The 24,094-nt window shown below is 35.7% G+C and overlaps 1 protein-coding gene across 4 annotated transcripts in view; it reads right to left on the bottom strand.

Annotated features, from left to right (window-relative positions):
• CDK17 (cyclin dependent kinase 17) overlaps positions 1-24,094 on the bottom strand; it is a 106,304-nt gene that overhangs the window by 23,260 nt on the left and 58,950 nt on the right. For 3 of the 4 annotated variants that reach the window (XM_070454144.1, XM_020869429.2, XM_020869427.2), the window contains exons 2-5: positions 16,713-16,871; positions 12,565-12,729; positions 8,737-8,870; positions 5,522-5,647 (exon numbers count right to left, since the gene is read on the bottom strand). In XM_070454144.1, the coding sequence (XP_070310245.1) occupies positions 5,522-5,647; positions 8,737-8,870; positions 12,565-12,729; positions 16,713-16,842 (555 nt within the window). In that variant the 5' untranslated portion in view covers positions 16,843-16,871. The remainder of the gene's footprint in view (positions 1-5,521; positions 5,648-8,736; positions 8,871-12,564; positions 12,730-16,712; positions 16,872-24,094) is intronic. The other variant, XM_020869428.2, reaches the window with a different exon arrangement.

Below are 24,094 nucleotides of genomic sequence, written 5' to 3'. Positions count from 1 at the left end.
TTGCAGGGTAGCAATGGAGACACAGGTTATAAAGAGAACAGACCTGTGGACACAAAGGGGGAAGGAGAGGGTGGGATGAATTGAGAGACCAGCCTGGAAACAAATACATTACCACATGTAAAACGGATAGCAAGTGGGAACCTGCCGGACCACACAAGGAGCTCAGCCAGTGCCCTGTGACAGCCTAGAGGGTGGCGTGGGGGGGGGTGGGAGGCGGGCTCAGGAGCAGGGAGGGGACACAGGTATACCTGTGGCTGATTCATGCTGACGTACGGCAGAGATCAACACAATACTGTGAAGCAATCATCCTCCAACAAAAATAAAAAAATAGCTCTGATACAATAAGCACATGAACGTCAAATAAAATATAAACAATGATAATTTACAATAGCCTTCCTGTAATTTAGAGTAACTTGTAAGTAGCATTGATTATTATAGGGTATTTCTTTGTTACTTTGGTCTAACAGTATAATCATTCTACCAAAGTTACAAAGAGGTATTACATACTGGCAATGCAATTTTAAATGAGCTTCAAAACAACTGAAACATGTGCAAAAGCTCTATTAGATGTCATTCTAAGAGTGAATGTGCATATAAAAAACACCGGGAGCAAAGACAGATTTTTCAGTTATCCATTTCCCCCCTTGTGAGATTTACCGAGTTACTGTTACTGATAGAAATGTCAGTCTACTGAGGTAGGTAGACTAAGAATCTCTATTCTACTTGATCATTTGTCTTACAAAATACTACCTTACCCCTGTCCATAATATGCCATAGGTAAATTAAGTTGTGGGTGAACTTTGAACCTCATTTCCACACCATAAAATCACTTCTGATAGACATCAGGACTTGATACCCTATTTTCTCACCTGTCCTTAGAAATAATGGTTATGTATGATCTATACTGGTAAAGCCATAAATAAGGAACCCAAAACTTAATGTTTAGGAAGAGGCATATTCTTAGAATTCATATAACCTAAACTTCAATAAAATGAGATAAACTTTCCTATATAGACTTAGTTTACTCAAGCTGAGCTTAACACTCAGGAAATCTCCATGGGGCATGCCATCACTGTAAATGTAACAACGCTCTGATAAACCACTACCTGCCTACGGGCTTTCCCACTAGTCAGTGGTTTAAGCATTTCAAGAGTTAGAATATTCTGTTTCTTATCACCTATAAATGAATATTAAGTAACACTTTACCAATCCAATAACCAGTATCTTTAAAATAAGATAGAATGACTAAATGTAATGTGATGTCCTGGATGGGATCCTGGGGATAAAAAGCTATTAGTGAAAAACTAGGGAAATTTGAATAAAGTATGGAGTTTAGTTAATAGTAATGTACCAACACTGGTTTCCTTAGTTGTGACAAATGTACTAAAGTAAGTAAAATGTTAATAATAGGCATAACTAGGTATGTGGTATGTGGGAACTCTCTATATGATCTTTTAAATTCTTCTGTAGATCTATAACTACTCTGAAATAACTTATTAGAGTAGAATTAGTTTGCTGTAGGTAGATTTGCACATCTGTAATTCAGAAAATGAGAGGATCTCTGGTTGGTGGCTTCTCTCCTCTTGGTCACGTAGTGGGAAGAGAAAAGAACTAACCAAAGAAATGCAATGCAACAGGGCAGCCAAATGTACTGAGGATCCAACCGTGTTGATGCTCGTAAACTTATAGAAGAACCAGTCAGCCTATTGTGTATTCACCAGAAGTGAACTCAGACTTGTTTCTTACCTCCTACTCAAGTGACTTATGTTATTTTTACTACTCTACTTATTATACGTTGCAAACTAAAAATACAAAAATAAACTTGTACATATTGCTATGTTTAAAACGGATAACCAACAAAGACCTATTGTAAGGCACATGGAACTCTCAAGGTTGTGCCAGCATGGATGGGAGAGGGGTTTGGGAGAGAAGGGATACATGTATATCTATGGCTGAGTCCTTTTGCTCTTTGCCTGAAACTACCGCAACCTTGTTAACTGGCTATACCCCAACACAAAATAAAAAGTTTAAAGTTAAAAAAAGAAAAAAAAAGTTTATCCTTTTAGAAAGACAAAATATTATATTTTGTCTTGAAACAAAAATGTTTTTAGGATAAAGAGTATATCATCCACGGAAACAGAAGCTCTAACAAATGTGAAGAGTATTTTTGTTTTCCCATTTCCTTTCCATGGATTCCCTAAACCTTCCCCTTCGCATATAAACCTAAGGTATTAAGAATAATTTTCTAATATACTTCAAAAGAAACCATGGCTTTAGTAACAACAACAAAAAAAAAAGATAAACAATGAAAAGAATGAACCAATGAAACCAAAACAGAGCTGCAATGATTAATGTGAAATCGGTAAGCCATCTCAGATTAAAAAACAAGCGAATTAAGATAGGAATATTCAACACAATAAAAACTCCAGTCACTCAACATTCATTAGAGGGCACTGTTTTCCTTAATTTCATGTACACTGAGAAAGATAAGTCTTAGATGATAGCTTTGGTGATTAAACCATACCTTTAGTCCCAATCTGAATATTGACTAATTCTAGAATTTATCCTAAGTACCAATCTTTAGTAAAACTTGGTAACTAAAGAACACTTTCAACCTGGAAATTAAATGACAAAGTTATGTTAATGAAAATGTCTTAAGCAGTGATGTAAAACTATGATGATCATAAACCTATACCAAAATCAAGCTTTAACCTTATTGTATACTGGTGAATGTCAAGTAGTAATGTGCTCATATTATACAGCATTAGGTAATTTTATTCTTTAGAAAATGCAACCAAAAGAGAAGTTGTTGGTGGATAAAAATATTCCACGATACAATATATAAGAAGAAGATATAACAAGTGTTAGTGACCCAATACTCATCAATGGCTCCTTCTTCAGACCCAAAGTTTAAGTGGGTACTCACTCAGTTCAGTCGCTCAGTCGTGTCTGACTCTTTGCGACCCCATGGACTGCAGCATGTGAGGCTTTCCTGTCCATCACCAACTCCTGGAGCTTACTCAGACTCATGTCCACCAGGTTGGGGATGCCATCCAACCATCTCGTCCTCTGTCGGCCCCCTTCTCCTCCTCCTTAGTACTAAGTGGGTCCTGAGTCCTGAGTATTTTATCTTTACACAGTCCCTAGCATCTGGGCTCTACTTTCCATTTCCACATGACTGCCACATCATCCTTAACTATGAATAAATTCCTAATTCATTTCCCTGCCTCTAGTCTTTCTCTTGTTCTATTTGTTAACACTTTTCCTGAAGCAAAAGTTATGAAACAAAAATGTGATTATGGTAGCCCTTGTTTAAATAAATGTCTCTGAGGTCCTTCTTTTTACATGGGATGAAGTCCAAACTCAATGGCCTAACAGCTGAAGCTTTCTACAGTCTACAGCAGAGGTCCCCAAACAGTGAGGAACCCAGCCCCACAGCAGGAGGTGAGCGGCTGCAAGCAAAGCTTCATCTACCGCTCCCCACAGCTCACACTACTGCATGAACCACCCCCCCACTCCCGTCCATGGATAAGCGGTCTTCCACTAAATTGGTCCCTGGTGCCAAAAAGGTTGCGGACCACTGGTCTAGATCTATCCTATACTTTCAAGGCTTATTCTTTAAAATTATTCCATATCCACCCTTTGTATTAATTATAATCTTCCCAACATACTCATTCTCTGGGTTTTACTACATGAAGTTTCCTTTGCTTAGAACACTCTTCTAATAACTGTCAACTTGACAAAATTTCTACCCATCTTTTTAGAGCCAACTTAAGCACTATCACCTCTGTAAGCCTGTGATGTGCAAATACATTTTACTTGCTGTTTCTGTAATTGTCCCATAGCACTTTATATACACTTCTACCATAGAACTAAAGTCATCCAAGAGATCCTCACATACACAATCACCTGAATTTATGTCAAGATGACACTGCAACAAGGATATTCTTTCAAAAAGCAGTGCTGGGTCACCTGCTACATGATGGGAGGCCAAGATACAAAACTGACAAGAGCCTTTTATACAGAATGCATAAAGAATTCCTCACAAATCAATCAGAAAAAGGCAGACAGTCCAACAGAAAAGAAATAATAGAATTCAACAATTAATTCAAAGAAGAGGATATTTAAATGACCAATAAACATTAGAAAGGTGTTCAACTTAAGCCAACAAGAAAATGAAAAATAAAACCACAATGCATGAATGCTCAGCCGTGTCTGACTCTGCAACCCCATGGACTGTAGCCCACCAGGCTCCTCTCTGTCCATGGAATGTTCCAGGCAAGAATACTGGAGTGGGTTGCCATTTTCTACTTCAGGGGAACCACAATGAGATAACACTATACACTCATCAGAAAAATTTAAGTTTCTTTGAAAAAGAAGAAACAATATAAAAAAAAAATCATGGAGAGCAACTAGAATGGGGTGTAAAATGGTATAATAACTTTGGAACCAACTTTGACAATACCTAGAAAAGCTGAACATCTGCACACAATCTACCCAACAACTCCACTCCTAGGTATGCACCCAACAGAAATGCGTACATATGTTAACCAAAACACATAATCAGGAATGGTGATAGAAGCAGTCTTTGATAACAGCCAAAATTAAAAATAACATAAATGTAAACATTCATCAACAGAAGACTGAATAAAATACAGTATACTCACCAATGGAACACCATGCAACAGAAAGAACAAATGAATAACCTAACTACATGCAATAACGCAAAGGAGACTAACACTAAACAAAAGAAGTCGACTGCAGAGGAATACATATTGGTGTACTTCTATATGTAATAGGGTATTTTTGTATACTATATATATAAACTTGTATGTATATTTATTTTATACATATATATTTGTACAACATATTTTAATATATTTGTATAAAATGTATTTTAATCATTTGTATATTCATAATTACATAAAGTTCAAAAGTTTAAGAATAATCAGAAAAAGAATATCAAATGCATTTTTCAAATAAGAATGTAAGTAAGTCAAGATAAAGAAGTCTTTCTTTATATTAAAACACTATAAACATAATCAAAACAGTGAAAAACATATAGGTAAAACTAATCTTTGGCATTAGAAGGCAGAGATAATGCCAAAGCTGAGGAAGGGAGGGTGGAAGTGAACAATGAAGTGGCAGGACAAGTTTTCTGGAATTTGGGGGATTTTCTTATATTTATCTGAGTACAAGTTACACAAGTATGCTAACTTCACAAAAATTCATGGAGCGCTACAATTATGTTTATGTACTTTTCTGTGTATCTAGTGCATGATGATAGTACATATTTTATACATCTAGTATGTATCAGTAAAATTTACCAAAAAATAAAATAAACCTAAATTCTATTCAATATAACATCTCTAAAACGTTAAGAAGGGAAAATGACAAAATCCAGAAAACGATGTAATAAACTATAACTATTAACAATATAAAAATTAATTTAAAATGTTTATGCCCAGAAAATCAAACAACCAGATCTAATATAATAGGTATGAGAGACTTAAAAACTTACTAAGGAAGCTCTCCGAGACCTTCGGCTCATTGGTTGATCAAATGGTGGACTGTTGATCTGCAACTTTTCAAGATACCCATCAGGTATTCTGATATCTGCAGGCAGTGATAACCGCTTATTTAAATCCTTTTAAAAACCAAGAAAAAGAAAATCTATGTAGGTAACCACAAACAAGAGATGACAAGGGCATTTGACTTTTTAATTCATGAGCCCTAATATATTATTTCTCAGCAATCAGTAATTACAAAGGTTTGTTGCAATCACAAAGGTATCGACATTAATTACAAGCAGATTCCTTATGGTCTGAGCCACGAGGGAAGCTGCATGTAATATACCGAAAGCAAATGTATTTACTGTAAGCAAAAGTATACAGCGCAGTTTATTTTACAGAAATGATGTTCTACAACTGAGCTGAGACCCTTCATTGATAAAATCAGCATGGAATAAATTTTTACATTATTATACCATATAGTTGCTTTTAAGTCACTAAGTCGTGTGTGACTCTTTGCAACCCCGCTGACTGGCAGCACGCCATGCTTCTCTGTCCTCCACTACCTCCCATGGGTTGCTCAAATTCATGCCCATTGAGTTGATGATGCTATCTATCTCATCTTCTGCCGCCCGCTTCTCCTGCCTTCAATCTTTCCCAGCATCAGGGTCTCTTCCAATGAGTGAGCTCTTCACATCAGGTGACCAAAGTACTAGAGTTTCAGCATGAGCCCTTCCAATGAATATTCAGGGTTGATTTCCTTTAGAATTGACTGGTTTAATCTTGCAGTCCAAGGGCCTCTCAACAGTCCTCTCCAGCACCACAATTTGAAAGCATCATTCTTCAGCGCTCAGCCTTCTTTATGGTACAACTCTCACATTCAAACATGACTACTAAAAAACTACAGCTTTGACTATACAGACCTTTGTTGGCAAAGTGATGTCTCTGCTTTTTAATATGCTGTCTAGGTTTGTCATAGCTTTTCTTCCAAGAAGCGTCTTTTAATTTCATGGCTCCAGTTACCATCTGCGGTGATTTTGGAGCCCAAGAAAACAGAATCTGTCACTGCTTCCACTTTTTCCCCTTCTATTTGCATGAACTGATGGGACTGGATGTCATGATCTTAGTTTTTTGAATGCTGAGTTTCAAGCCAGCTTTTTCACTCTCCTCTTTCACCCTTGTTTTCCTGCCATTAGGGTGCTTCCATCTGCATATCTGAGGCTGCTTGTATTTCTCCCAGCAATCTTGAGAGTTTGTGCTTTATTCAGTCTGGCATTTCCCATGATATGCTCTGCAGATAAGTTAAGTAAGCAGGGTGGCAACATACAGCCTTGTTGTGCTCCTTTCCCAGTTCTGAACCCGTCAGTTGTTCTGTGTCCAGTTTTAACTGCTGCTTCCTGACCCACACGTCCTGGCAAAGGGGCTTGCATAACTCAATGAAGCTATGAGCCATGCCGTGCAGGGCTACCCAACACAGACAGGTTATATGTAAAGAGTTGTGGCAAAACAAGGTCCACTGGAGGAAATGGCAAACCACTCCAGTATTCTTGCCAGGAGAACCCCATGAGCAGCATACCATATGGTAGGAATAGGCAAAGTCTACCATAAAATGGGGTTGGTTTAACTAACTAATCATGTGGATATCACATGATTTTGCATGCAATACAGTGACATAATTGAAATATTTTATTATTGCTATGTCAGTGGAAACAAGTAAAAGGTGTTTCTATTTAATTATGTGAACTGAGAGAAACAGAGGTCCTGCCTACATTATCACACCAAGAAAGATAAATCCTATAAAGATAAATCCCTGCTATTAATAATAAATCAGGAGATAAAATTGAGATGTAAAGAAATTGTATATAAATTTATTGAGAAATATATGCCATTAAGTATCAAAATATATCATGTTCTCAACTGATGAGAAAATAATAATTCTCCCAAGTTAGTTTTATATTTTACATGACTCTAAACAAATCACAGTAAGATTATTCTTGGAACAAAACATTTAAAATTTAGCTAGAAGAATAAATAGAAAGCAATATCCAAAAACATTCTAAAATAAATAAAAATGTATGTGTGGGTGTGGGGGTCTTTCCAGATACTAAAGTATACAATAATCAAGTGTGTCACTTTTGGGGGAGAATACAGCTCAATGGTTGAATAAGAATGTCCAGATATAGATCCTAGTATTAAATAAAACTTTTAAACCTATAATAAATAGAATCACACATATGAAGAGAAGTAAACATTTTTATTACTAGTGTGCTGTGATTCATGCAGTGACATGAACAGCTATCATGAGTCTGAGCTGGCCCCGGGAGACAGTGAAGGACAGGGAGCTTGGTGTGCGGTGGTCCCCGGAGTCCCGGAGCTGGACGACCTAGCGACTGACAGCAATGAGCAGGTATCAAGCTGATTCCAAGAGCCGAAAATGGTATTTTACCATTTAAAAACTGATACTGCTTTGTGTAACTGACTCAGAAGCAATCTTTGATCAGCAAAAACGCAATCAACCAAGACGACAAATACCCTAATCATCAATACCTCAACAGCACTGAAAAAAATAACAACATTCTTATTTCAAAACATGCTCAATTTTCTGGAGAAAATTACTTTTAATCTATAGTATACATATGGAAATAATAATATTCGTAATCAACTTCTGTCCTTGAGGTTATACACAACATTGACAAAGAGAAGGAAAGGAGCTTTTCATCCTTTTACATGGAAAAGTAACTTATGTGTGCTACAGACATTAGGAGGTATAATAAACCAAAAAAGGAAGTGATATCCATATTCATAATTTATAAAACAAGGAAAAAAAGCTGGTGCTTATTTCTTGTATACTTTTTGAAATGTGAAAATATTTATAAAATCTGAAGTACCTAGATGAATCTCAAAAAAATTAATTAAAATATTTTCTAAAAGGAAGACTTTCCCTAATGTATCATCTTGGATTTCTGAAGCTTTTGAAAATTCACATTTCCTTTACAAAGACTCTACATAGTATTTTGCAGAATATTTAAGTAGAATTACTGTATATGTGCCTTGGTATAGTAGATAATTAGGAAAAAATATTCACAAGACTAGTTTTTATTAAAGCAAAGAAACAACTTTCTTACAGGTGTCATTGCTGTCATGAAAATTTTCAAATAGGCACTTATTCTTATGCATTTATACACACAAACACAGGTATATTTATGTTTTTTTAAAAAAACGGTACCTCTATTGAGATCCGCCTATGTATACGATTTCTAAGACAAACACCCGTAGGTGACTGGACTTCATCAGATGATGTCCCAGAAGCTTGGTCACTCTCACCATCTGATCCCATTTTTAAATTTTCATGAACAATATCTGTATCAGAAAATGAAATATTATTTATCTGAGAAGAGATGTATTAAATTCTACAGTATCACAGAATTTATTATCTCTACATATAAGATGTAGACAGCCAACAGCCAAAAATCATAGCATAAAAGGTCTTTTACATTCTGGGTACTACAGATGTGCAGTTAATAAAAACTGCACATTGAGGACAAATGTCCTAAAACAGTAGTAATAAATCCTCTTATGCTCTAAGATTATAAAAAGTTATTTTAAAAAACTAACATTCAAGTTATTACTAAGAGTTGAATAATAAAATTAAAGACCAAAAATAACACTTGAGGATTATTTAGTCAGTTCTTTTGTTTTCCAGATCTAGAAACTGAGAGCTTGAAAGGTTAAATGACTTTCAAAGGTCACACAGCTTAGAGGCAGAGCCAAAATAGAAACCTGATCTTTTATTTAGTTTAGTATTCTTTCCATTTAATAATGTGCCATTGGGTCATATCAAGATGAACTGGTTCGTTGCACAATCTTTTAAAAAATTTTAACAGTTGCTAATGTAGCTCCCCATCCCCAAGTGTTAAAAAAAAAAATTCAAAAAAGTATTCACTGAGTACTGATTTTGTGTAACTACAAAGACAGTACCACAAAATCTACTGAGGGCAAAAACATTTCACTTACAATGCAAGGTAAATCATGATTTTTTAAAAAAGGAATAAAAGTTAAATGGGAGTAGAGGGTAGGGAGATTAACTCCTTTGGGGAATATTAAAAATAAACTTGTACACTTTTACACTTGCTCTTATATTTACATTTGTCAATGACCTTCTAATTGATCTAGCAAGAGTAGCCCACCAGAAACAATTGCTAGATCTCAAACACATCTCTTTCCATGGGTCCTCTTCCACAGAATTATTTACTCCCCCAAAAGTATCATGTTCTTCCACACTGAAGTGCTTTAGCAAGCTTTTTGCTTTTTCTTATCTGTAAGAGAGTACTTCTTCATTTTATCAATGTGGTGAATCCATTCTTTGACAATATGCGCATATGTCATCAGGTCTTTTCTACTTTCAGACACAAAGGAACACTGTGCCCACACCTAGCACACCAACTATATTGAAGAGCAGTTTTTGGTTCATGTGATTTTATATCAAGCTATGAGATCCCTTGGGGGCATAATCTGACTTACTCACTTTTCTATTCCTAGAACCAAACTAAGTTTGTTTAGTAAGTAGCTCAACAAATACTCCACTGAATTAAACATTAACTAAAAAAGAAAAAGAAAAAAATCAAAGGATGGACCAGATAACTGGACCTTTTCTTTCAAATGAAATGTTATATGAAATATCAACATGTAAAATAAATAAGAATAGTATTCACAACTACAAATTTGAACTTCTAGTTATTTACTTACAAAAATAAGAGAACTATTTAACAAAAAACTGAACTCCAGGGTCTCATCAAATCAGTCTTACATTTCATACATTTCTGTATTTTGTCTTGGTAACACATTATTGAGAAAATTCTTATTCACACTGATAAGCAGCTGCAAAAATAATGGTTTTTAATAGACCAATATGTAATTTAAGAATATAGTTTAATGACACATTTCTGGAGAAATTTTATACTGAACAAAAAATTAATTTGGCAGTAGAAGTCAATATACTGGGTGATTGATTCCTAATCTGATGACCAAGCATTCTTTTCTACCACTCTTTAAAAAATGTTAAAGGTAATTTAATTGTGTCTTCCATTTCTAGGAAAATCTACAAATCTTACTCAAGAAAATGTTGAATATAGTTTAAAATATATAGCTGAGTTTGCCTGACAAGCATGCTTAATACCCAGGAAGCAGAGACAAAGAGAGAATTGAAGGTCCAAAGTTGTTATGCAAAAATTGACTGTCACTTTCTTGGGAGGGGTTTCTGATCTTGGCAAGAGTGTGCTAGGATTCAGCCACTACACTGAAATAAAAGATGAAGCCTCGGGTGTCACACTTGCAAATGAGAGCTTTCTGTTAAAAGGCAGGCAACTTTCAAAAGAGCTACATCTTCAGTAAAAGGTGGACTTAAAAACAGAAATCTGCTCTCCCACATGAGGACTAAAAAGGAGTTTATCAATTTCAGACTATGAGTAAATAAATACTTGTTAGCATCTGACTCAACCAAGAAACACCTCATGTCACTAACAAGCTAGTTCTGACATGAATACCAGTTGGTATTTTCACTTCCATCAATTAGAAAACAGTGAAGCAATGAAGCCTTATGTCAAAAGACTTCATTCATTTGTCACCAGTATGAGCAACTTCTTTTCTGAATCAGGCAATAATTCTTAATAGAAGAACTTACTTAAGAAATTACTTCTCAAATGCTTCAGTTTTTGTGTAATTCACAATGTTAACAGTTACAGACATAACCCACTTTCAAATTTAATCTGCATTACTAACATTTTTAACATCACTTTAAGTTTAGACCAAGGATCAGCACATGTGACCTGTTTTTGTACGGCCCTAAGCTAAAAATGGTTTTGGCATCCTTAACAGATTATTTTAAAAAGATTATGCAACGGACTATATAAGGCCCACAAAATTTGAAAAAATTTTTACTGCCTGACCATTTACAGAAAACGTTTGCCAACCCCTAGTCTAGACAATCAAGAGAACAATAAATTAAGCCCTGATCTGAAGTGGTTTCCAATTTCTGTAAGGGTAAATACTCCCTTTGTGGCTAACCTCAAGCTACCAATATGGTATCACTGAACACCTAGTTCGGTAATATGGATACCATGACATTAGTGTTTTTGAGTATACAGATATAGGAGAAATATCCCCAAAGCATAGGCAACAGTTAACTGTAGTAAAATAATTAGGAAATGACTTTTGCTTATTTATTACCTTTGTTTTTAATTTTATTTACTTAACTGTAAATTTATATAATTTAAATTTTAATAATGGTTATGATTAACAATCAGCTTGCAAAATTTCTGAAAATTTAACAATCATCTCTCATGAACCAGTCTGAGACACAGACAAAAACCCCTGTAGACAAGTTCATCCTCCCAAAATTAACAGAACACATAAGAAAATAATCTGTGGGTTGATACCATGGCTAGATTAAGTAGATAAAGAAAGAAGCAGAATAAAACCTTCAGAAACTTCAGTACATACAATTATGTAATAAGTGTATAAAGTAGTTATATTTAAAATTATTTAAAAAACAAAACATGATGAGAGCATCAAAAAAAAAAAAAAAAGACCAGAGAAATAAATAGAAACCTGCAGACATATGTTTCCTTAGATATTTAAGGCGACACAGAGACAAGAATAACTCAGGTAATAATCACATATACTCATAATCATAATCATATATACTAACTATTGCACTTGGTGATCAAAAAGTGATGATCCAGAGTTACTGAAGTGTGACCCAAAATTAGGCATCATCTCAAACTGCTATTCACCTTGAAATCTTACATCTACCTCTTAAGGGCTCTGTTTTCTTTCTGGTGAACAGGTTTTCAAATATTACTCCTCCTAGTGTCAGCACTACTGCCTCTCCAGAACCTTCCAGTTTTCTGCTCTTCCTCCTATTCCTATTTCTCCTATTGATTTTTACCTTACAAGAAAAAACTAGATAATAAAGGTGGGCAGACCTGCATACAGCTGAAACCTAGCTATGGACAGAAGCCACAGTCAGAAAAATTTTAAAATACAGATAAATTACCTAATCTGCTTCCATTTCTGGGCATTGCCATGAAGGAACCAAGGCTTCCTCCAATAACGCTATGTGGTCTCCGCAATGGGGGCTTCTTAAAGGACCCTGTGTACTGGTGGAGGAAGGAATGCATACTGTGCGAGGTTGGAGGCCTGCCATTCTTCACGATAGGCTCTGCAGTTCACAGTATCCAAAAATCATTCCATGAATAGCCCAAGATCCAGGATGACATGAGAAGGATTGAGAAAGCAAAAAAGAAAACAAAAGATTATGATAGAGATCATTACATTTAACCTCATTTCTTTGGCTATGCATATAAAGTACTAGAATTAAAATAATTTCTATGAAAAATACTTACAGAAAAGACTATTTGAAACTGATCCAGTAACTTAAAGATCCACCTTTAAAAATGTACTTTTTAATTGGAGGATAGCTGCTTTATAATGTTATATTGGTTTCTGCCATACAACAACATGAGTCAGCCGTTAAGTATACATATAAGTCCCCTCTCTCCTGAACTTCCCCTCCCACTCCTCTGAGCCCCACCCCTCTATTTTTAATACAATCGAAATTGGTTAGCAATCACAAAGCCCACACATTTCTGATCTGTTTAAAACATCTCAAGATTGTTTCCGTAATTCTAGCATTTACTGACTGCCTCATATATGCCTTATGATTAGGAATGCTGTAGAATATAAAAGACATAATCCTGGCCTGAAATAACTATATACCTGTTTGCTAGACATTCCAAAGACTATGTCAAGTTAGTAAATAAAACAGAAGTACTTAAGTACGTTGTCAATACAGAGGTTCTGAAATTAGCCCAAATTTAGAATTTTTCAATAGTTTTAAAAAAAAATCACAGACCTATAACCATGCAGAAACATTACAAAAATTTAACACTTAAAAAGAGCAGGAGGCTCAGATCCACAGAAAACAAGACCAAAGCATGGGCTTGGGAAAAGTGAGCCAAGAAGGCCACTTGGTCTCTGGCTCTACTAATAATGGCTGTGTGAAGGGAGGAGAGAGATGGAGGATGGGGCAAAACAATCCTCAAGGACCGCACAGGCCTAGGTCATCTACGCTGGATAAAACACCAGACTAAGAGGTAGGGGAAGTGCATAACCAGTAATGCCGAACATCGGTCCATGCCCATGACTGGATGTACATTCCCTGACAGTAGCTAGCTGATCAGAGACTGGGGATCCTAACTTAAGCTGAGCAAAATGAACAATGACTTAATAATGAATGGGGGCAAAAACATATTTCACTTACTAGTACACAAATGACTACCATTAACAGTTTTTGAAAGCTAGGTATGCAGTAAATATACAGGCAACTACAATGGCAGAGGAGGGGAGAAATGGAGAACAGAAAGCTAAAAGAGCGGAAAGAATCAGGGATAATTCCTGGATTTTTAGCTGTAAGTGGTTTAGCTTAAGTGAGGAAAGCTGGAGAAGAGGCTGATTTGGGGGGAAGGAAATCAAGAATTTTGTCTGGTCATTTTAAGTTTAAGATTCTTATTAAACATCTATGTGAAGAAGCCAAATAAAGCATTTGGAAATGAATCTAAAGATCCAGACAAAAATCCTGAATAGAGAGACAAATTTAGGTGTAGTCAGCATGTACATAGTAGCTGAAGTCAAAGGACTAGATGAGGTCAACTACTCAAATATTTCAAGATTATGACAGCAATTAACTAAGACAGTTCAGTAGGATAATAATATTCTATATCTTAAAAGTAGTGGAAATCTTTAAGGCATTATGCTAAATTTATCATATGCATTACAGTTTTTCTAAGATTTTGAGTATTATCTCCATTTATGTGTACTTTCTCATTCGTTTTATTCTAGGGTATGCACAGAGTCACTTGCCTATATACAATGAGAGTATTCTGTTGGTACAAGTGACTGAATAAGAGACAAGAGATCAAAAATTGGTTCAAAGGTAGTTTACTTAGGAAATTTATAAACTATATACTTCCTCCTCAAGTTAGCATTGCCTCTATATGGTTAGACAAAGATCACTTGTTTCACAAACTGGTTATATAGCATGTGAGGAGATCATTAAAAAAGTATAGTCTCTCTCTTCTCCTTTGTTAAACCATATTCAGACAGACTGTATGTGTTACTTACCGTAGGAGCCTTTTACCCTCTAAGATAAATTCCAGAAAGAAAGGGTATGTTGGAACCAGCTATCAAGCTTTGATAGATTACCAAAAAGGTACTGAATCTTTGTGAAAACTGTCCCGCGTTCTTTATACACAGGGAATAAACATTATAATTCAGAGATAGTCTGTGCTACCAGCAATCTCTGCAACTGAAGAGCAATCAATGTCTATTATGACGCCTTCAAGTATTACTTCAAGTAGTTTAAGAAGTTTAAAGAGGAAACTCAGTAGTTTCTATTTTTCTCTTTATTAATTTTAATGTTACTATAGAATAAAAGTAAATTTTAATAAGCTATATTCTACTTCAAAATTTTTTAAAATATTTCACCATTCACTATAAATTAAGCGTTTTTTAAGACAGTTAATACAGAAGTATTCCAGAAACTATGCCATGAATCAAAAACATTAATTAGCTCTCTAAAAAATATGTACACTTTCGTTGACTCACACTTTCTTTTTAAAGAAGATGCTTTTGTCTTGTAGTCAAATTCCTATCAAGAATGTGTCCCAGAAACCATCCACGAAGAGTATTCTGTGCCTACTTTACTTCTGAGTATCACTGGCAGATAGCTAGCAATACTCATGAAGCCCAAGAATGAACATACAGGGCTTAATTAATATCAAGAATTCAAGGAGATCAGAGAGATTTAAGGATTTTTTCTCCTGGCAAGAGGAGAAAGACATAATAATAACAGCTTTGAGATTTGATTCAAATCTCAAATGTAAAATATTTCCCTCCTACATGTAAGTAAATTATACCAAAATTATTAATTTCTACCCAACTCATCTATTCCCCTCCCATATTATGAGCCAGATAACCTTGAGTAAAATAATGACACTCTGAGGAAAACAGTATAAACTGAAGCTTGGGTACGATAAAGTACTTACTCAGAGTCATACAACTATTAAGTGTGTACATGTATATTCCAAATTCCAATCCATAACTTTTAACTTAACATCCAGAGCGCTTTTCATTATACCTTTCCCTCTCTCACAAGGATATTTACATTTCAGCCAGAGTGGGTACAGAAATTCATGAGTCCACCCACTGCCACAAATCTCTTAACAGGAAAGTTTCAGGCAGAGGCAAGGAAGCCTTTCCAGAGAATCTGCACATTATGACACAGGGGCAGCCATTCCTGTAAGCTCCTTCCTGGTTATTATTATGACATCCCTAGGGCTATTTCAGTTTTGAATATGTAGCCTTATTCTATAATTTCATCAGGATTTTGCATTATAATGCATTCAATTTAACAAATCCTTTTTATTTTAAATTAACATCTGTGTACTAACTACACTACAAAAACAATTGCCAAACTCGTGGAATATTATAAGCCTGTCTTACTATAAGAGCTCTCAACACTATGGACAGATTCTTTAGTCAATACAAAATAAGAAAATAGTGTGATTCAGTCATGTGATAAACCTTGTGGTCTATGTGAACAGTCAATATGCATACATAATGTTATAAATCTGTGATCAAACAGAAATTTCTCAAACTTTTTTTTCTGGACGCACCATGCAGCATGTGGGATCTTAGTTCCCTGACAGAACCTGAGACCTGGGCAGTGAAAGTGCTAAGTCTCAACCACTGGACAGCCAGGGAATTCCCTGGAATTTCACAAACTTACTATGCACTTCTAAGCTGTATTAACTTCAGTTATAAGAATAACACAAATATTTAACTGTTAATTTAAAAGTAGGTACTTAACTATGACATTACTATACAAAGTAATTGTTATTCAAGAACCACTGAAAAACGGAAAGATAAATAGGATACAGAATTCATCAGTGTTAGAGACCAGGTAGAGCACACTGTTGAGTAAGAATGGAGCATTCCAGTAAGCAAGCAAAAGTTACTGAACTAGGGAAGGAGGCAAATAAACAAACAAAAGGAAGCTACTAGGAGCTAACCAGGAAAGTAAAGGTACACTGGATTTATAAAGCAATTCAAGGGAGAAGCATCTCTTCTTCTCACCCCACTCACCCAAATATTTACCATTATCTTTGCTGCTGTTTTCTTCAATAGTCATTTGCTCGGCCAATTCAGACAATGATTCATCAATAGTCTGGCTTCCTCGAAGCGTGAGGGATAGCCTTCTCTTAAATTTTTTCATCCTATCAACTGAATGTGACTTGAAAAATCCTGAAAGAAGAGAACAGAATGAACACAAGAGTAAAGCTATGAATATCTTACTGCTCAAGAACAATGTTTTTCTGGGTTTACTGGGAATCTTCAAAATAAGTATAAAGTAAGAATTCTCATGTCCATGAAACATCACAAAATCTAGCGTCTTAAAAAGATCCATTCATTTTGATTAATGCCATATGTATACAGCATCATCAGAAGAGCAAGAATTCTACAAAACTAAACATTGAGATTTTAACCATAACAATTAAACTTAGAAGTACTAGAAATTTTCCTAAAATGAACTCTCTAAAAGTCACTTTAGTGAAAATATATTATTTTGATATGCCAGTTCCATCATTATAAATATCAATCATCGTACTGGAATCAGTGATATCTTTAGTTACAACTGAGGAGATAAGACAGGTGAAAGCAATGAAGCAGGGGGAGAATAAAGAATGAAGTCTGACAATTTATTAAACAGCGCCAGCAGAAATTTTCTTTTTTAAGTTCTTATTTAGCCAATATATTGGGGTTCTGTTCCCCTACCACATCGCATCAGTTGTCAGGAGTCTCTTCCTATTATCATAATAATGCCAAATTTTAGAAAGAAAAAAATGAAAGTCTAATTAACAGGTTTCAAAATGCCTACTCCATAAGACTATTTGTATCTTTTAATTCATTTAGTCTTCCTAATTCTAAAGAGTAGACTATACTATCCCAATTTCACAAATAAGCAAACAGGCCGAAAGAAGTTCCTTGACTGAAGGCAAACAATGACATAACTGAGATTTAAAACTAAGATTACCATTTACCTTCTCCCCCACATTTTAACATCTCTGAAATCATGATGTATCACAATTAATTACAATTGACAGCTTTCTCTTTTCTTAGTAGTACATATACCAATGGTACAGTTCATAGTGGAGTCTTAGATATGATTAAATAAGGTGCTGGTTGCCAAAATCAAGTCTTCAATTATTTACCCATAACTTCTTTTTTAATTTACAGTCTTAATTGTTGGATAAGGAAATGGCAACTCACTCCAGTATTCTTGCCTGGAGAATCCCATGGACAGAGCCTGGCAGGCTACAGTCCATAGCGTCTGAAGAGTTGGCCAGAAGACTTAGCAACTAAACCAGTTTACCAGATTACCAAGTATATTAAAACCATTAGCCCAACTAAAAGTAAGAATCTTCTAACACAAATATGTTAAAATACCTGTTTAACCATCTAGCTCTGGGTATCTATTTTGAATTGGTAAGTATTTTGCTTACTTTTTCATTCCAGGGCTTTACTCCAAGTAGCTAAGTATGCTAAACAAGCTACATAAGGTATTTATAATGAATAATTTTTGTCTGCTCAAAGGCTCGGGGGAGGGTATCAAATACAAATGTGTGAGTAATATTATGTTTTACCAATTCTGTTTTACATTCTTAAAGATACATTACTGTTGCTGAATATTTTCTACTATCTTCCATTTGACTGATCCTCTTTTCAGCTGTGTCTAAACTACAGTTAAACTGATCTATTGGGTTTTTAATTTCAGTTGCTCTATTTTCAGTCCTTTATTCTTAACTGATTCCTTTCTATAGATTCAAGTTCTTCAGTGAACTTCTTCACCATGCTATTTTCATGACTAGGTTAGTTACAGTATTTTAAAGATCTTGTCTATAGCTCTGGAATTACACAACCTATGGATAATCTGTATAACCTGTTTCTACTGCTGGTTTTCTTCTGCTGGTCCTATTGCATGCCTAGTAATTTCTTTTACTGAATACTACACATTGTATGTGAATGACTACATGAAAATACTTAGGAAAAAATGTAGAAGCCCTGGATGATGTTTTCTTCTTCCAGAAAGGATTTAATTTTTTTCCAACTGCTCTTCCAGACTTCCCTGGTGGCTCAGACGGTAAAGCGTCTGCTAACAATGTGGAAGACCCGGGTTCGATCCCTGGGTGGGGAAGATCCTCTGGAGAAGGAAATGGCAACCCACTCCAGTATTCTTGCCTGGAGGAGTATTTTTGCTCCTCCCAAGGGAGGAGCCTGGTAGGCTACAGTCTATGGGGTGGTGGCAAAAGAGTCGGACACGACTGAGCGACTTCACTTTCTTTCTTCCAGAGTAAGAGCAGACCACCCCAGTCCAACTAGAAACACAGCTGGTTTGAGACTGAGTTTCAGATACAGTAAAAACTGGCCTACTTCTGTTTGTTTCCACTCCTACCGTGTGGCCTTTCAAACAATGCCAGCTGCAAACCTAGGACGAAAATAACAACAACAAAATCTACTGAAAGCTCCACTCAACTCCCTCAAGTTATATTTTGCTCACCTCTCATACACTGCTCAATTTTATCTTATCCCAAAGAGCTTAAGAGCTGGAAAATATTTCAAGAGGTAACCCAGCACAGAGCATCTCTCTCTCTTCTCTCTTGAATCTTTACTCCTGAAGTCCTGATGGACTCAGAAGCTCTACAATGCCTTCAAACTCTACTTTCTCCCTAGTCTAGTAAGGAGCCTCGGTGGCGGTGTAGTTGCTAACTCCTGTCCGACTCCTGCGACCCTATGAACTGAAGTCTGCCAGGCTCCTCTGTCAATGGGATTCGCTAGGCAAGAATACTTGAGTGGGTTGCCATTTCCTTCTCCAGGGAATCCTCCCAACCCAGGGATTGAACCAGGGTCTCCTACATTGCAGGCAGATTCTTTGCCAGCTGAGCTAAGAGGGAAGCTCTAGATACGGAGCCTTGGTTTGATACTAACTCCTCTCATCACAGACAGAAATAGAAATTCAGATGTGGATTAGATGGAGATAATATATATTTTAACAAACAAGGTGAATTTATAGGAGGCAGTCACTAAACTCTAAGATTGATTCCAATTAAGAAATCAGTAACTACAGGGCTGTCCTAAATGTTAGATTCTTTACTTTTCAGTCCATTTAGCTCTACCTTGAGAGTCAGTAATCCATGCTATTTGTTTAAAAAACAATAGTATTTAAGGTGAATTGAGCTACTGCCAATCTCATCTACCCTTAAGTTTCTCTAGGAATTTATACTAGACACACACCCTTCCTTTGTAAAGCTCCAGAATCACCCTGTGCAGTAACGGGCTAATTCTGCAAGCTTTGGGGGTCAAACTCTGCACATTCCAAAGAGGGATCACTTAAGACTAGCTCCTGGACGGTAACCTCTGACTCCTGCAATATCCTGACTGATAAATTTCTTTGTTTACCTGAAATCTTGGGCCACACCCAATAATTTATATTAACAATGTAAATTATGGTAAATCCCTATCTTTGTATGCCTATCAGTTTGACCTCTGGGGAGAGAAATAATAAGGGAAGCTGGAGACTGAGTGTCTAAAGACAGTCATGCAGGTATTTCCATGCTTATGTAACTGACCCCTAAAAAAACCCTCTGCACACCAAGATTTAGGTAAGCTTCCCTGGTTAACACCACTCTGCCATGTTGTCATACAAGACAATTGGAAGAATGAAGCACTGTCATGCAACCCCACTAGGAGAGAATAACTGAAATTCACACCTCATTTCTCTTGGACTATGCCCTACACACCCTTTCCCCTTTGCTGACTTTAATCTTAAATATTTTTTCCCTCTAACAAAACATAATCATACGCTTAACAGCTTTTAAAAAATTTCTATGTCCTTTTGCAAATTATCAAGCATGAAAGTATCCTAGGAACCCTCAACATATACTCCTCCAAGAAATCTGGGTATCCAAACAAAAAGCCCTAAGAGCTACTCGCTCACAATTACCAACTTTTTGACTTAATTTTCTCAAACACAGTCACATGGTTACTAATGTCTAATTATACAAATATCACCACTTGAGAATCCTACACACCTTTTCTGAAAGTCTGCTGACCATATACCTGCCTCTTATTTTAGATGACAATAAAGATTAAAAAAAAACTATAACAGATGTGTTATTATGGAATTAATTCACATAACACAGAAACAACCCATTCTGATCATTTGAGAAGTAGACAATCCAAACTCCCTTGTACTATAAGTAAAAAATACACACTGGATTTTAAAGACTTGGTAGTTTAAAAGAATGTAAAAAAAAAATCATTATATGCATAATGATTTTTTAAAATTCTAGATATAGTTAAATAAAATGTATATCAAAAACTAATTCTACTAACTAAACATGCCTGCAAAATACTTTAAGAATCCAGTATGGTGCTTGTACTGTATTTCTGTTGGGATACTGCCAATATAGAGCTCCAAGTAAATTTTGGTGGTTTTAAGTGGGTACAAAAAAGGGGGATGGAGGAAAATCACATAAGCCTTAACTTTTTCTTCTTACAATGCTTTTTTGAACAAAATAGTAAGAGAAACTCTATTTGCTTATAACTCAGAATAGTAGGCATTTCCATCAAGAGTGGAGAAAATTCTAGTCCATAAAATTATATGTATTTTCTAATCTGTCAGGAATAAGAAAGACATTTCTAATTCATATTAGTAAGAGAAACGACATTTCATAATAAAACACATCACAGCCCCAAAAGGTCCTACCTTCCATGCCATGACTGTAACCTTTTCATTAAGTCACAATGACCAGTAAACACGAATGTTAAAAGAATTTCATCAACACTGCCTAGATCATTATTAAAGAAAAAATACTCCCAAATTAAAGATTTACCAACATTTCTAATTATCTTTAAGTTGAGTTGTGCATATCAACCTTTTTTCCCATTAGCCTGAGGACAAAAATACATACAATGCTATAATAAAACACCTTTTGTGACGTAAACATTACTATTTACATTAGTTACTATATTATAATAAAGCAGTGCTAAATTACTGATTTCCTAAAACCAAAACCCTCAAGAGGTGGGATAAAATATTTTTTCTGTTTTAGCAAAAACTTTTATTTGCAATTGTGAGGATCTTTATACCATCACTTTATGAAGATTAAGATATGATAACAATGTGATTTAGAGTGAATGCTTAATTATTTAGTTTTATATTTAATGCATGCCACTGAAAAAACTGTTTTTACCTCAGAAGTAAATGTGCTGTGATTTAAAATACACCCTAAATAAAAACTCTGCAACTGTTTGGTTTTAATATTTTTAAGACTTACTTATGGAGAGAACAACTATAAATGCTCAAAATTCAGCCTAGATATTACTATTACTCTTCAGAGGACTCTTTCCTGACCCTGACCCCCTCTACTCCTTTCTTTTTTTACTCACAGTACTTACCACATATATACAAATACATAAGTACATATACATTCCATTCAAATATATGTGTGCATGTATGATACAAAACAACTTCTATGCCTTTCTAGCTGTCAAAAAGATCTCCAGTTTTTTTGCCATACCTAGATCAAAATTTTAAAGGTAAGTAAACAAGTGGACAGGGATAGGGAAGCCTGGCCTGCTGCAGTCCACGGGGTCACAAAGAGTTGGACACGACTGAGTGACTGAACTCAAACAACTGGGACCTGATTAACTTAAAAACTTTAGCACAGCAAAGGAAACTATAAGCAAGGTGAAAAGACAACCCTCAGAATGGGAGAAAATAATAGCAAATGAAACAATGGACAAAGGATTAATTTCCAAAATACACAAGCAACTCACACAACTCAATACCAGAAAAACAGACAACCCAATCAGAAACTGGGAAAAATACCTAAACAGACACTTCTCCAAAGAAGAGAACAAACACATGAAAAGATGCTCAATATTGCTCATTATTAGAGAGATGCAAATCAAAACTACAATGAGGTAACACCTCACACCAGTCAGAAAGACCATTATCAAAAAGTCTACAAACAATAAATGTTGGAGAGGGGTGAAGAAAAGGGAACCCTCTTGTACTGCTGGTGGGAATGCAAACTGATGCAACCACTATGGAAGATGGTATGGAGATTCCTTAAAAAAACTAGGAATAAAACCACCATATGACCCAGCAATCCCACTTCTAGGCATACACCCTGAGGAAACCAAAACTGAAAAAGACACATGTACCCCAATGTTCACTGCAGTGCTATCCACAAGAGCTAGGACATGGAAGCAAACTAGATGTCCACTGACGGACAAATGGATGAAGACAGTGTGGCACATGTACACAATGGAGTATCACTCAGCCATAAAAAGGAACACATCTGAGTCAGTTCTCATGAGGTGGATGAACCTAGCGCCTATTATACGGAGTGAAGTGAGTCAGAAAGAGAAAGAGAAATAACATACACTAATGCATAAATACAGAATCTAGAAAGATGGTACCAAAGAATTTACTTGCAGGGCAGCAGTGGAGAAACAGACACAGAACAGACTTATGGACATGGGGAGAGCAGAGGAGAGTGTGAGATGCATGGAGAAAACACCACGGAAACTTACATCACCATATGTAAAAGAGTCAGTGGGAATTCGCTGTCAGTCTCAGGGAAGTCAAACAGGGACTCTCTATCAGCCTAGAGGGAGGGGTGGGGTGGGGAGGGAGATGGGAGGGAGGGTCACGGAGGGGACAGACGCATACCTGTGACTGGTTCACATTGAGGTTCGACAGAAAACAACAAAATTCTATAAAGCAATTATCCTTTAAAAAATCAATTAAAAAAATTTTAAGGTAAAAGAGCAATAAATGATACTCCAAATGACTTCATGTAAACCGTGCCTCTTTCCCTTCCTCCCCCAAATACACACAAATACAGCTGAAAATGTTGAAAAATCAGTTTCAACTACAAGTGCTTAAAAATATGTAATGTGTCAGCTTACTTTATCACCAAAGTCTAAATTTGATCTGGGATTGGCTGCTGTACAATTAAGAAAAATTTTCAGGTTATTTTTTTCTTTTAAATCCTGAAAATGTAACTATAGGCACACCTTCTTCCACTGCACTGTTTTATTGCACAACAGATAATATGCGTGTGTGTGTGTTTCTTACATTAATGGAAGGCTTGCAGCAACCCTGCGAATCTATTGGTACCATTTTCCAACAGAATTTGCTCACTCTGTGTCCCATTTTGGTAATTCTCACAATATTTCAAACTTTTTCATTGTTACTGTCTTTGTTGTAGTGACCTGTGATCAGTGAATTTTGATGTACTATTGTAACTGTTTAGTATGTATAATATATCTTAGAAAACATATGAATTTTTGCCTAACTGAAAAATTTATGGCATTTTGATTTCTTGTTTGACTTAGTATGAATGGAATGCTAGATTTCTAATTTAAAAAAAAAAATATGCAACAAGCAACAAAGA

The sequence above is a fragment of the Odocoileus virginianus genome, chromosome 23, assembly GCF_023699985.2.
Source record: "Odocoileus virginianus isolate 20LAN1187 ecotype Illinois chromosome 23, Ovbor_1.2, whole genome shotgun sequence".
In the NCBI taxonomy this organism is placed as follows: Eukaryota; Metazoa; Chordata; class Mammalia; order Artiodactyla; family Cervidae; genus Odocoileus; species Odocoileus virginianus.
This window is presented reverse-complemented; position numbering and strand designations above follow the sequence as displayed.